The sequence below is a fragment of the Micropterus salmoides genome, unplaced genomic scaffold, assembly GCF_014851395.1.
Source record: "Micropterus salmoides isolate LMB-PRFRI ecotype aquatic unplaced genomic scaffold, ASM1485139v1 Ms_hic_scaffold_14, whole genome shotgun sequence".
Lineage (NCBI taxonomy): Eukaryota > Metazoa > Chordata > Actinopteri > Centrarchiformes > Centrarchidae > Micropterus > Micropterus salmoides.
The window spans coordinates 9826585-9840473 of NW_024040485.1; the positions used below are offsets into that span (position 1 = coordinate 9826585).

At 39.9% G+C, this 13889-nt stretch overlaps 1 protein-coding gene across 4 annotated transcripts in view; it reads right to left on the minus strand.

The window, feature by feature from the left end:
• The window catches only part of LOC119901832 (collagen alpha-1(XI) chain-like), a 116783-nt gene that overhangs the window by 82146 nt on the left and 20748 nt on the right, over window positions 1-13889 (minus strand). For 3 of the 4 annotated variants that reach the window (XM_038717542.1, XM_038717539.1, XM_038717538.1), the window contains exon 1: window positions 2217-2840. The exons of the other annotated variant lie outside the window; for it this stretch is intronic. In XM_038717542.1, the coding sequence (XP_038573470.1) occupies window positions 2217-2331 (115 nt within the window). In that variant the 5' untranslated portion in view covers window positions 2332-2840. Of the gene's footprint in view, window positions 1-2216; window positions 2841-13889 lie in introns of those variants that run through there. 4 annotated transcript variants of the gene reach the window in all.

Consider the following 13889-nt stretch of genomic DNA (forward strand, 5'->3'; position numbering starts at 1 on the left):
ATTTTTAATGACACATCTTCCTGACTGCTGCCAGGGACTTGTGATATACTATCTTCCATGTTAACAAGCTACTATGAGAAAGCAGTGTGATTTCCCCTGAGGCAGCGAATCATGTAGTGACACAAGAACTCTGTTAAAATCATTAAAGCAAATCCACCAGCAGACCCTCTAACATTGAAATACCATATTTTTAGCTGTATAGGCCAAATTCCCAGTACTCTTCATCTCATAACTCATCAGGGCAGTACAGTTTGATGTTTAAGTTTAGACTTGTGATTAACTTTTAAATCCATGACATTCTGACTTAATGTCTCTGTGGTCCCGCGGTCATGCAGCAGCATCTTTTTTGTGTCACTGCCATCTACTGAGAGTTGGCAGCATAGGCAGCAATTAAAGTACATTGGAAAGCCTGTAAATGTTTGCTAGCACATCATGCAATTATGGTTAGTTTAAATATCAGTCAGAGTGAAGAAAGATGGGCAATGAGCAAGGCATGCCAATGTGGAATTTATTTTCATTATCTTTTCATTTTTGGGGAGTTCTCTGAATTTGCCCTCTGCTGAATGGCTTCTTAATGTACTGTATCATAGGACTTGTACAGTAAAAATAATGGATGGTGATGGTTCAAAACGGGGTGGGACTTAAGACATGTCTAGACAGGATGCAACAGATTACAAGAATGACCAACTATTGTTTATTAGCCTCTGATTAACATTTTAATAGCCATATAAAATATCTTTTTGAATAACTTTGTTTCTGTCAGTATTATGGATCTGACACAAGAAAGCAAGTATTTGAAATGTTGCATAACAACTGATCTGATGTCAAAACCACAACTATTAAAAAGCACCATGCATCCAAACAGACACACATCTTTGACACACACAAATGTATCATGGATAAAGCTGCAGTACAGTAGGCTATGAATGTCTGTTCACCTCCAGACACAAAGGGATATAAAATAAGCAGTTAATGTGACCCACACATATGTTTTTAAGAAAATACTCCAATACTCCATTTTTTTTTCCATCAAAGCCCCTTCTTAGACTTAGTGGGATCCCAGATCATTCGGAAAGATGGTGATCCTTCAGGCCAGAATAGGAATTTCACACCCCGAAATGTCATAGTGATATGCCTATTGTATTAAATAAATGCTCAGAATATGAATCCCAAAAACTTACATGTTTAACGTTACACTGTGTTACAGTAAACTCTATTGACAGCAGTCAGATATCAAGGCAGCTGCCAGTTTATTAGACATTAAAAGAAACAAAATGTTGTGCCTAATTTATATTCCTTGTGAATCTGATTTAGCTATTAGGCTGTTACTTCACTGATATTTTGGAAAAACTTAATGTACTTTATGTGCGTACCTAGTTATATCACCAAACGACGTGCGTAAAGTTATGCGTAAAACCATAAGGATTTCCAGTAGTACAGCCAAGTGGTGAAATGGAACACAAAATTAACAAAGAATGTTTGTCTGTGATAACATTAGCTTCCAAAATTATACAGCAGAGTGTAAATTACAGCAGTATAGTCACCGCTAATAAGCGCCATCATCGCTCACTGGCAATTTTTAGGGCACACTTTTACGCAGACCACCAGAATATTTGTATCAAGAAGAAGAAAAAAATCAAGACGCTCCTCTCTCCTCGCTGACCACACCTGGGTGGCAGACGTAACCAAGCATCCCCGTCGGTTTGTGCCAATGAATCCAATTGAATTTGGACGCAATCAAGCTATGTAGGCAGCCTATTAATTAAGGTTTCAGGTAAGTCTCGGTATCTACTTCAGTGTCAACAACAAGGCTTACAGACAAAACTGTGGTGACACAGTAAACCCCTTTAAAAATGACTGGAAACTTGGATGCAGGTGCAGTGATATAATATGGGCTCAACTTGGTATCACTCAACAATAAACTAAAAAACGACCTTCAGTCCTCGTCATAAGATATATTGCCTCGAATATTAAAAATAAAACATACAAAAAGCATCACCTGTTCTGCTGGATGAGGTGGATAGGTCTACTGAGCAATTGAAAATGTTGGCAAACTGATTTATGGCGATTACTAAATTAAGTCCAGTCGCTAGCTAGTATCTAAGCCTTATACCACCTATGGACTGGCAGCCAGCCTGTAGGCCACTCTGGAGTTATCTGGGGTGCACTGGAGTTGGCACAGTGACTCTGGCGTCGGATAACATGCAGCTTCTTACCTGCTCTGACACTGGCAGCTTGTAGAATTAAAAATAATGTGACCACAGCGATTAGCGTCGAATCCCATAGCCACCTTTTCGTTTTCCACCTGGTGGTCCACCTTTGCATCTCCATTGTGAGCGCGACTTTTAATAAAATTCGGTCCCTTCCACAATCCACAAAAGTGTGCGTATTCTACAACGCCATGTGTGAAGTATAAGGATGCCTCTCACAGCCAGACTGGGCCCTTCAGATCTGCTCCCCCTTAAGCCCAGGACTCAGACTGACTGTATGGGACTTTCATGAAAAAGCGCAAACCACTCTGCTCTCTGAAAGTTGCGCGCCGTCAGGAGGCTGGACAAACGCCGTAACACTGAACCTGAAAAGATTGTAAGATACTGACACTGGAAAATCCTCCGTTCATCAAATCACCAGTCGGGAAAGTTGTCTCGGGACCCGCCCCCTGTGCTTTGGAAGATGTCTGAACAGCACCAAGAGGAGCATCACTGCATCCCAACGCAACCTAATTACAGGACTGAGACTAATCAGACTATCCTAAAATCACAAACACGTTTCTTTTAGTTAAGGTTTGAAAAAAGTTTGAAAGGAAAATAACACAACAAATAAAAGGAAATTGCCCCAACCTTCCCCATAAAGATTTGAATGGGCAGGGAGCAGGAGAGGCACTAAACTAAATGCAACATACTAAATGCAAATTAAGTGGTGGGGTGGAGCTGTTATTTCAGACGTTTCCTGAAAGCCTAAGAATGTGAAAAGAAAGAGCCCAAATAGCATCTAAATGGGCCAACGGCTAATATAAAAGCCTCAATGGCCAAAATGAAATGTTTTCCAGACTCTAGGAGTTTCCTCAAGGAGCCCTTAGATTTTTTTGGACTGCAGGGCTCCTGAGGCCTGAAAATAATTAAAGGTTAAAGATAACTGGAACAAAGAATGGAAGCACAGGTGGTAGCTATAGAGTCCTCCCCTTGATTTGGTTTTCCATATGTACCGATGAAAGACAGATCAGTGTGATGGCAGCCATTCTCACTCAAACTCAAACCACATTATGGAAAATCTGTGTTTACGTGTTTTATCACAACACAAAAATTAGAACCATAGACTTAGCAGATATTTTGTAAGGTGAGGAAAATATTTAGTACACCACTGTTTAGTGTGGCTACTTAAAAATAAGTTTGGATGAATTATTGGGATTAAGTATAATAAATGCAGATCAATGACTACATGCCTTGACTTCCTTTCAAAAAAAAAAGGTCTATTGATGGTGTGTGCGTAAATGTGGCTTTGATTTGTTGTTTTAGACTCCAGGATGTGCAGGACTAGTGGTCAGATTTATTAGGGCCACACATGTTTTAAACATCTAGTTACCCGTTGAAATTTGCTGATGATTTGTATATTTAAACACATTCACATCTGGTTGCAACTCAGTAAAACCACAGTTTTCTGCTATTGGTCACTGTGCAGCTCCTGGACAAGAGAAGATCTCTTCTCATGGGCACTTTGTTGGAGGCAGCTGCTGAGTTAAGATACTTTGACTATATCACTTTCTATCCTGACTGAGGGTGTAAACTTATTGCTGACAACCCTGTCTGAACTTGAGTAGGCTACTGATGAAAATAAATAATGTGATCAAGACAAATGCACGGTATTAATGGGTTGAACAGTGAATTGACTGCTAGTGTTAAACAAGACTACAAGTCTACAGCCAAGCTAGCAGCTCTGTGAGGCTGACCTGAGGCACAGTTGTTTTTTGAGCTAAATGCTAATGTTGGCATGCTAACATCACAATGACAATGCTAACATGATGAGCATGCATGAAACTTATAATCATTAGTTTTGCAGGTGTCCTGATGCAATGGCAATTCATTCTGAGTGGGACATGTCTGTGCCAAATTTTGTTGCAATCCGTACAACAATTTTCCAAGAGGAAACCCCCAGGGTATCACCAAAATCATTAGGATACCTCGTGTAAGATCCTTGAATGTCAGTACAAAATGATGTGGCAATCATCCAGCAGATGTTATAATATTTCACAGAATAATTGTAAAAATGGACCAGCTGGTGGCGCTAGAGAAAAAGTCAGGGGATCACCAAAGTCAGAGGGCTTTATTCTCTTGGGACCATAAATGTCGATAGTCTCAAAATAGTTTTTGAGATGTTCCAGTCTGGACAAAAGTGGTGGACAGACAGATTGATCGACAATGCCATACATAGTTTTAATGGAGTGAAAAGTGACTTGTGTTGAAAAAGGTTTGATTCTCACTTTTGGAGCAAATCATTTGGAGGTAATTACCCACAAAATTGTATATACTTATTTTCAATCATACAGCAGGAAGGGGTCACTGTTCAAAATATTAGGTGGGATAGAAAAGCTCTCTGGGGCTAATTTCGTGATTTTGGACTATGTGAATTGTTTACATTATTTATCTATGACCCCATTTGATGACCTTATGCTTGGTCAGCAGTAACAAAAACTTTCTTGAAAGCAGCCTGGCTTTGCATATTGGTTTTCTGGCAGACAGTTGGCCTTCTTTTTTTGTCATTTTGTTTCAAGTTGTTTGGCAGAAAATGCCAAAACCTCTTGTTCATGTTGCTTCCATGGGACTGTGGCTTAAAATGTTTGGTTTAATTTGACAAGCCCTCCTGCGTTGGCAGAGAGGAAATCTGAACAACTGAAACTAAAGTCTTCAGTTTTCATTTCAAACAGGACTCGGACAGCCGACAAAATGTACTGACAGATGTCCAGCGGCTCCTTATAGATTCTTGTTTCAGACTCAGTCTACAATTTTCAGAAAGACATGAGTTTAGAGTTGCCCTCCTTGTAGCTGAAAGCATATGATTACAACTGATGCATTTACTGCCAATGTGTACCAAGATGACATTGTATAATTATTCTATATTGAGTCTCTACTCCTTGCATGGTTCAGCCCAGAGCAGCTATAAAAACAAAAATGTCTTGAAAATGTTGCCTGGTGGCTGCTTTTCTATTGGAGGCAGCTTTTAATCTGAGTGCTTTCAAGTTTCAGAATAAAATTCCTCTTGCTGCTTTCCAGAAACAGTATACTAACACACTTCTCTGCAGATGTACAGTTGCCTGAGTTCAGGAGTTTTACAAGAGGTCTCTCAAATGCATTATAGGCCATTTTTCTGTATGTCTATATATTTATCAGGATTTGTAATCCTTGTGAAACAGCATACAATGTCCAAAACATATCTTCTATCTAAATGTACAGCAGCATTTCCTCACAACACTCTATACAACCTCACTGATGACTCTTTGCACTTGCTTCCTCCTTATGGCAGCCTGCAACCCTGGAGCAAATAAAAATTCAGTAGGTGCTCACAGTTACTTCAATGATGACAGGGATCCCTTGAATCCATGTCTGCAGTAAAAAACAGAAGAACTAAGATGTGCTCACAAGCAGATGTAACCTCAAGAGCTCCTCGTTACTATGAATTATCCATCTAGAAGTCTGTGTGGGGGTGGTTGAAGGTGTAGATGGATGCATACTAGACACTGCAGACCACATAACCACTGAGTGGACTGTATGTTTGGGCATACTTATTATAGGTGCATGTGGTACCCAGATAGGCTCACCTACTAGGAGTTTGCTAGTACAAGAGAAGGTGTGCTTTCACTTTCAAAGTCTGTAAAGTCCCAAGGATTTAAGCTGCAAAGTCATCATAAGCTGTACTAGACAGCTAGTCAGGAAAGAAACTGCCAACACAACACCAGATGAGACAGCATTATATATGTCAAGCAATCATATTAAGAATTAACAAACAAATTAAACAATCAGCCCAATTTGTCAATTACATAATAACTTACTCACAAAGCTATAATATTTACCATGTTGACCATCTTAGTTTAGAGTGTTAGAAGGCTAGCACAAAACCAGAGGTACAGCTTTGGCTGACAGGTCACTTTTGCAGGTATTTGGTTTTAAAGATTTAAGCAGATTAATATTTTGACCATTTCAGCCTGATTGAGACATGAATGCATGTACCAAAGATTGATGGCAATCCATCCAATAGTTGTTGCAACATTTTACTAAAACTTCATGGGGCACTAGAGGAAAAGTCAAGAAATTGCCAAAGTCAATGGGATTCATCCTCTGGGGAACATGAAAAAAAAGTATGGCTATCCATGCCAGAATTGTTGAGCTATTTCAGTACGGACCAAAGTGGTGGACTGACAGACCAACAAAATACTAAACTACATTTGAGTGTTATGAACACCTCAAGAGAGAACAAACACTGTTCCCATCAGCTGAATGACAAATGAATGATTTGTAATTGATGTGTTATAGCCTTTTATACAAGTAATATTTATATTTGTTGAAATAAACAAATCATTTCTAGCCTATTTTCCACGACAGCTGAACAAGAGTTTTCTGAGAAACAAATTAAATACTACACCATATAGTTACCTGTCTCAAATATAGGCAGGGTGAGTTCAGTGACTGAAGCAATAGTAATAATAAATTTTTTTTATTATGACTATTAAGTTTTACAGTATGGACACATTTGATGCAAAAGTCCCCTTTCCATGCAAATGAGCATCATTGCAAATAATCTCAAATTTACAAACAACAGCGCTAATAGCCACATGCAGTTAGAGTGAAAATAGTAACGCCTTCAGAGAGTTGCGCATTTATAAGGGGTGTCACACGCAGATTTTCCAGTGTTAATGGCAGCAGTGATTGTAGCCAGACAAAGCAATAGTGCAAAACAGTACACATCATGCGCACACATGGCACAGACAGTACAATACCTGGTATTCACCACGAGGGAATGAAACTGGAAAACTACATAAAACTTAGTGCTGTGAGAAGTAGAGACGATGGTTATGCACTCTTAACAGTCAAGCAGAAAGCAGAGTAGCTCTCCAGCCCAGACGAATGAGGGGGAGCACACAGTTAAAGCAATCATTCTGACAAAACACCCAATACAGAGTGAGTCATAGAAAAACAAGGCACATCCCGCAGATCTGGGTCCACTACAGAAAATTGCAGATGAACATTTTACAGGCGCAAAACAAGATCAAACTGCACTAAGCTGCAAAACCTAATGGGCGTGTAATATCATCAATATCTTTTGTGAATCGGACCTTGAGACAGGGCAGATAGCAGTTACAAATGTTTAGTGAATATAAATAATAAAATTTAATGATAACAATAGCATGATAAAAGGTGCAATTTCTTCATAGCATGACAGAGGTCTGTATAGTTGTAAAAATAGATATCAGATAAGACAGGGCTCAACCTCCAAGGGTGCCGGAAGAGTGACATAGATGAAAAAAGGCCATCCTATTTTCATGTTTCTTGTCAAGTCTTTGTGATGAATAACTTTCCTCTCAGCAGAGTGTTATGGTGAGTTAAGTGGAGAGGTTTGTGATAATCTAAACATGCCCCAAGCATCTCGTGTTTCATGAGCCAAAGTCTCCCTGAGCCCTGTCCCAGCCGTCAGCAGTAAAAAGTGATGGCAGAGAGGGACTGACTGACGCTGAATGTGGAAGCTTACAAACGCAACTAAGAACAGACAATCGCTGAGTCATGTCCTGTAATCAAACTTGGGGGGGGGGTTGGGGGTGTCAAATAAACCCATTACTGACTTTTGGTCTTCAGCTTTAAACTAGAACAACAAATAAGTCACATAAAGTCAAGAGACATACTGTAAAAGATGAAAAAAAGAGCAAAAACAAAAAGCAGATAACTTGGCAGATGAAGACACATGGCTTGTGCACTGAAGATGCTTGAACTCATAAACCTTATTGGATCTGGAGCACTGCAAGCAGTTTTTATAGGCCATGAATGTTCCTCATTACTGTTGTTTGTTGTGGTCAAGCATAAATCTCTGTCGTCTTTGATGCTCTGAATAAAAACTTTTATTTAGAGAATTCAGTTTCATTCTGACAACTGTACAATAGCAATTGTACAATTGAGACTATTCTCACAAGCATTCATGTGTGTGCAGATGAAGATCAGTCTTTAAAGAGGGATAGGGCAAGAGGGAATTAGGCAAGGTTTGAAATACTAAACAGTAAATCAGAAATCTGTTAAATTACCACATGTGAATGTAGCTCAACAACCTTCAGTTCTTTAAAGTTGCATTATTGTGTATTTCTTACATTCAATAAAATAACTACGTGGAATATCAATTATAAACAACTGTAAGTCTGATGATCCTCCGTGTCTGGCTGAGTGGGAAATTATTTGTGAACATGTTCATCTCTCAAATAGTGTGTAAAATCAAGCTAGACCACCAGCTAGCTACAAAGCTGACCCAGGTATTTTTCTCTGTTTGAAATTGAAAGTACTGGTTGCTGTAATCAATCCTCCCTGGGCCGGATTATCCAATGGGCATTATGGACACAAGCCCAGGGGCCCATGCGCACTTGGGGCTCAAGCGAGGTGCCTTTATTATTGTTTACATTTCAGATATTAACATCATCATCAGTAAAAAGCGTGCTGATATTTTTATTTAAACCAAATTATATGATTGGTCAAACACAAGTGTGGAAAACACGTAACAACCTGCCCTTAAAGTTAGTCATCAAATAACCCAGTGCTGAATCGAGCGGACTATAGGAATAGTTGTCGTAGTTCAAAGTAAGTGAGAGTAGTGGCTGCAGTAAACGCAAACTAAACAAAGAAGAAGAGAAGAGGGAGGCATCTTCAGTAAGACATGTGCCATCTGTTCAAAAGGAGCCAGGAGGAGAATCAGGGTAAAAATATTGTGGAAGATGATCTAAGATGACAAGCAAGCTAACCAGAGACCAGAGGAGGCTAGTGTTATGTAGCATATTCACATCTAGTTTATCCCTTTACCAACACTCTTACATTCTATCCAAAGCTACAAGAAAACATTTCTCAACCACTACATGACTTCTTTGAGATTTCACACTGTTGCACATTTGAAAGAGGAGCTAGATAACTTTGTTTGGCTGGAGGCTGTGCTGTGCTGTCCCTTCTGGTTTGGACTGTAACTACAGACACGCAGCTCAGATATATTTAGAATAAGTTAGTTAAGTAAATCAGTAAGTAAGTGATGAACTAGGGAGAAATGATCGGACCCTTCACTAGAACTGCCACACTGTTTCTTAAATAAATCAGGTTTGTCAACAGCGTAGCCGCCAACACTCAACTACTGTAAGAAAAAACATACTGCTGTGACCTGGGAGGGAACCTGGAGAGGGCAGTGAAAAACGCGAGTCTCCCAGGAAAATCAGGTGGGTTGGTATGGTCTTGAATGTTGTCAGGCTTATTTGGACTAAGAGGAGAAGTGATATTGTTCAAGGTTGGTGGGAATTTTTTAACATTCAGGCAGAGAGAGGGTTATTCTTTCCACTGTTTTTCTGAGAACTGTCCAAATACTCAGGCAGGAGTGAAAGTTTATGCTGGAGTTTAAGGCCATTGCTTACAGTTTAGTGACTAAGCACATGTCTGCTGCCTAACTTTTTATTGCAGCAGGTATATTTCTTCTGACATCTTAATGAGTGGGTATGCAAGCAGGGTTTCCAGTCATAAAAATAGTCACTGGGGAGACGCCTTTTTCAACCCGCCATCACCTTTTTAAGATAACAGCTCCACACAAATACATATAGGCATATTTATTGAGCCCAGCTGTGTGCTGAGCTGCATTTCAGTATTTGGCTAATTTTAGCAGTCCTTGAAGCTGTTTGAACACATATTCTTACGAGCCAGTAACAATTTGAGTTCCAGGTGTCCTCTCAAACCAGCCTGAAAACCTGCCCTGGCTTGTCATTCTCATTAACAGACATCCATGATTTTTATTATGTGAATAAATAAGAGGAAAGAATGATGCAAAAGAAATATAATAAAGAGTATAAACACAGCTTTGCCTAATAAATTAACATCTGAATCATGCAAACCTGGCACAATGTGGACTATTTTTAATCTGATGTAGCTCTAAGGATGGTAATGGCGCTCTCTGGTCGTTGGTTGGTCGAGCATTTTGGTCCATAATCCAACAACAACTGGATGGATTGCCTTTCAGTTTTGTACAGATGTAACATTGGTACAGATTCTCATAGTACTTAGAGGATGAATCCTCATAACTTTGGTGATTCACTGCCTTTTCATCTAGTGCCACAATGAGGCTATGGTTTGTTGTCATCGTGGAGTGAAATATCTCAACAACTACTGGATAGATTGCCATGAAATTTATTCCTGTTCCCCACAGAAATAACTATAATAACTTTGCTGACCCCATATTACTTAATCATCATTGTAACCTTTACACTTTGCACACTAAGTCACGTTCTTTACCCTTCTGTTTGTAAATGATGTTGATATCTTTTCCAGGTCACTCCTCAGAGTAACGACATGTTCAAAACAAGTTGATTAAGAATAAAATATAACACAAAAAATGTGGGTCATGGTGGAAGCCAAGGATTGGAGCTGACATCTAAATAAGTCCTTTAAGTGTCAAGAATTTAAATCGTGACTTTGCTTCCAAATTACACACCCTGTATTACATGTTTTTCTGTTTAGTCACATCTTGAAGGGCTGCACAACTCTTAACAGTAAGGAAAATGTTGCGAATAAAGGATCACATTTCTAAAAAAATACTTGCAATTTTTATGATCCTGGCTTAAAGCTGTTCCACTAATCTTACTGTTGCTGCAATTAGCAGATTAGTGTTAATTTAACCTTTGCTTATTTGAATGTAGTGTGTCATACATGGAAGGCAATCAGATATACTGGTAAAAATTATAAATTGCTATAAAATCAAGGCCAGAAGATTCAGATGTGTTGCAATGAAAGTGGCCAACAGACAATGTCACCATACCTCAAAGCAAAAAGTGGCTAAACCACATTGGCTTGGTTCCTTGATTACGGCTGTGTGTTCTCCCTTGGAAGACCAAAGACACGACTGTGGCTGGAGATATGGAAAAACATATGAAGTAGATTATAGAGGACTGCACTCATATCACCCACAACACTGAGAATATGAATGGGCCAGTTTGTTCCACTTGCACTGAGGCCCTTGTATCTTCCACTCATGGCACTGTAACAATGCTTTGCTTGAATAAAATACCATAAAATTTGGTCGATGAGTAATTTTGGTAGATAGCCTATATCGAACTGATTCATCTCTGTGGCCAGGAGTTTTTGTATATTGCCTCCAAATTGATTGTTAACGGTATTTTAACTGACAGTTACAGTGGAAAAGGTAGAAGCAGGCGCAGCAGTAGCAGCAGTAGCATGCTATTTTCCATGTTCATCGCCTCCTACTGTGTATGGATTGGGTGATTTCCAACGTTGTGGTTTTGAGTTACAGTAACCACCAGCTGGATGGAGCATTGTTTCCACGGTGCTGGTAAGCTGCGGTGCCTATGCGTCCCTCCACAAGCATCTGCAACAGGCCAATCAAGAGCCGTCATACTTCTATGCAGGACTGGGGTGGAAGAGTTGGGGGGGGGTTCTTTCTTTATCTTTAAAAACAAAAATAAATAAATGATCTCTCAGCTTAGAGCAGCAGTAGGGAAATCTTTTTAAAATTACTGTCATATAACTGTCACTATATCTGGACAGTAGTACTACATGAGCCAGATAATCTGTGGAAATAGTCTGGTTTATCTGGCTCCTCCTAGTGCTCCTAATGGGCTCCTAACGCAGTGTCAAAAGATGCATTACAGATGACTGCGGCTGACTTTGCTGACTTGATAGTCAAACGTGAGCTGCAACTGCACGGACGGGGTATAAAAACACAGCCGTCAAGTCAGACACAATCTACCTGTGTGAGCTTCCTGTGAGCTTAGAACAATGACAGATCTTTGCAAACAAATGCTGCGAGATCTAGCAAAACGTGATTTCAACTTTGTGCAGACGGAGAAAAACAACTGCGGTCGCCGGACTCAGTGACTGCAGCCACCTTGCTCCTGCAAAGTTTTAATGTCATGTGACATGGCGACGTTTGTGTCACGCTAAGTCAGCGCTGAGTAGCGCCAAATGAAGTCAAACGCACCTATTGGCTACTCATGCATAAGCTGTGCAGCCCTCCTCCTTGCACACGCTCTCATTAGTCAAGCTCACTATCTTCAGTGTGCAACTTCAGATGTTTTGCACAATGGCTAAGAAACAACGACCAGCAATGAAAGAACTGCCCATGCCTCCTTTTCCAACAATAGCGTATATTACAAAACACATGTGTAAACATGTCACGGTTCCACACGGAGCTTTGGGCTAATTTATGTTCAATTCCACGTCACTCGTATCAACAACTGGCAAAGAGGCATGATGACAAACAGTGGAGAATAACTTTTGAGGGGGGGCAGTAGTTTACTATCCTCTCATCCCACTGTTAGATATATTATCACAGCTGCCTCAGAAGCCAGGGGCGCTCTGCCCTGGGCCACGAAGTGTGGGAGGAGTGTCTTTGAGAAGACAAGTCAAAGCGAGAGGGACTGGGGTTTTTGCCATGGAAAGTGAACCAATGCGGGATGAAGTTTCGTAGGGCAACTGGCTCCTTCTGCTGCCTATGAACTTGTGGGTTTGGTGGGAGGGGCTTAGCAGATTGATATGAGCAGTAGAGAGAGACGCACACAGTGTTGCCAAATTAGCGATATATTTGCTATAAAAGTTGCTATATTTATCGAGTTTTCAGACCCTCTAGTGACTCTTTTCCAAAAAAGCGACTGGCGACAAATCTATCGATCCTATTGTTCCAAACATATTTGGGGTGTTTTTTACTCACTTTTTGTCTTTCCCGCAACGTTATTCCGCTCTCCTACAGCATCCACCACAATTACTTGCACATGGCCAATTATGCAAATTAGGCGATGACACCATTTAGCAACTTCTTTTATTTATTATTACTTCTAGCAACTTTTAGGACAACCAATTGCTGAGGAGTTGGCAACACTGGACCCAGAAGGTTTTGCATTGTATGTTCAATTGTTGCCGACTGTAACAACGTTTAACTTAAACCTGCAATAACAGATTTTTTTTTTGGCCACCTGATTTAGTCCAAGATTCACTCTCCTTTGAATTAATATTTATGGGTTTTGTCAGTCCTACTATTATTTTATTTTTGTTGATATGAGACAATCAAGTTTTGAAACTACAGTTCCCATATTTTGCGGGATTTGAGGACACAAACAGGAAGTATAATGTGGCCATGGAGTCTGTTAATCAGCTGTGGGCTAACTTAGGAGACTTTTTTTTAGCCTGTTTAAATAATGGCAAATGGGAATTATTAAAGGTATGGCCGAATTAACTTTTAGCAGTTTCTGTTTGCAATGTACCAATGGATGTACAGACTGGTATCTCTGGATTACTTTGATACTGAAGAAAACTTAAAACATCTAAGCCGATGTAAGGACGTTTAAGGTCGGATATAATAGCATCACCGGAAGGTGTAAGTCATGCTGAATCTATATATCTAATCTATATGTGTATTATGTCAGTTTATTCAGATTTAACTGAATTATGACTCAGAGAACTGGACCTTAATTATCTCCATGAGCCGTATGTGCCATCCACTGCTGCTGCTCCAACTCCTGAATGTGTTGATAAACGGGTCAAATCAGCAAGCCAAACTACAATAGCTAACCTCTCATTGTTTTTATAACAAAGCATTTACCTGCACTTTCTACTTAAGCATGTCTCACCTTCCTGTTGCTCCTAAACTCCCACGCCCCCCTGGGG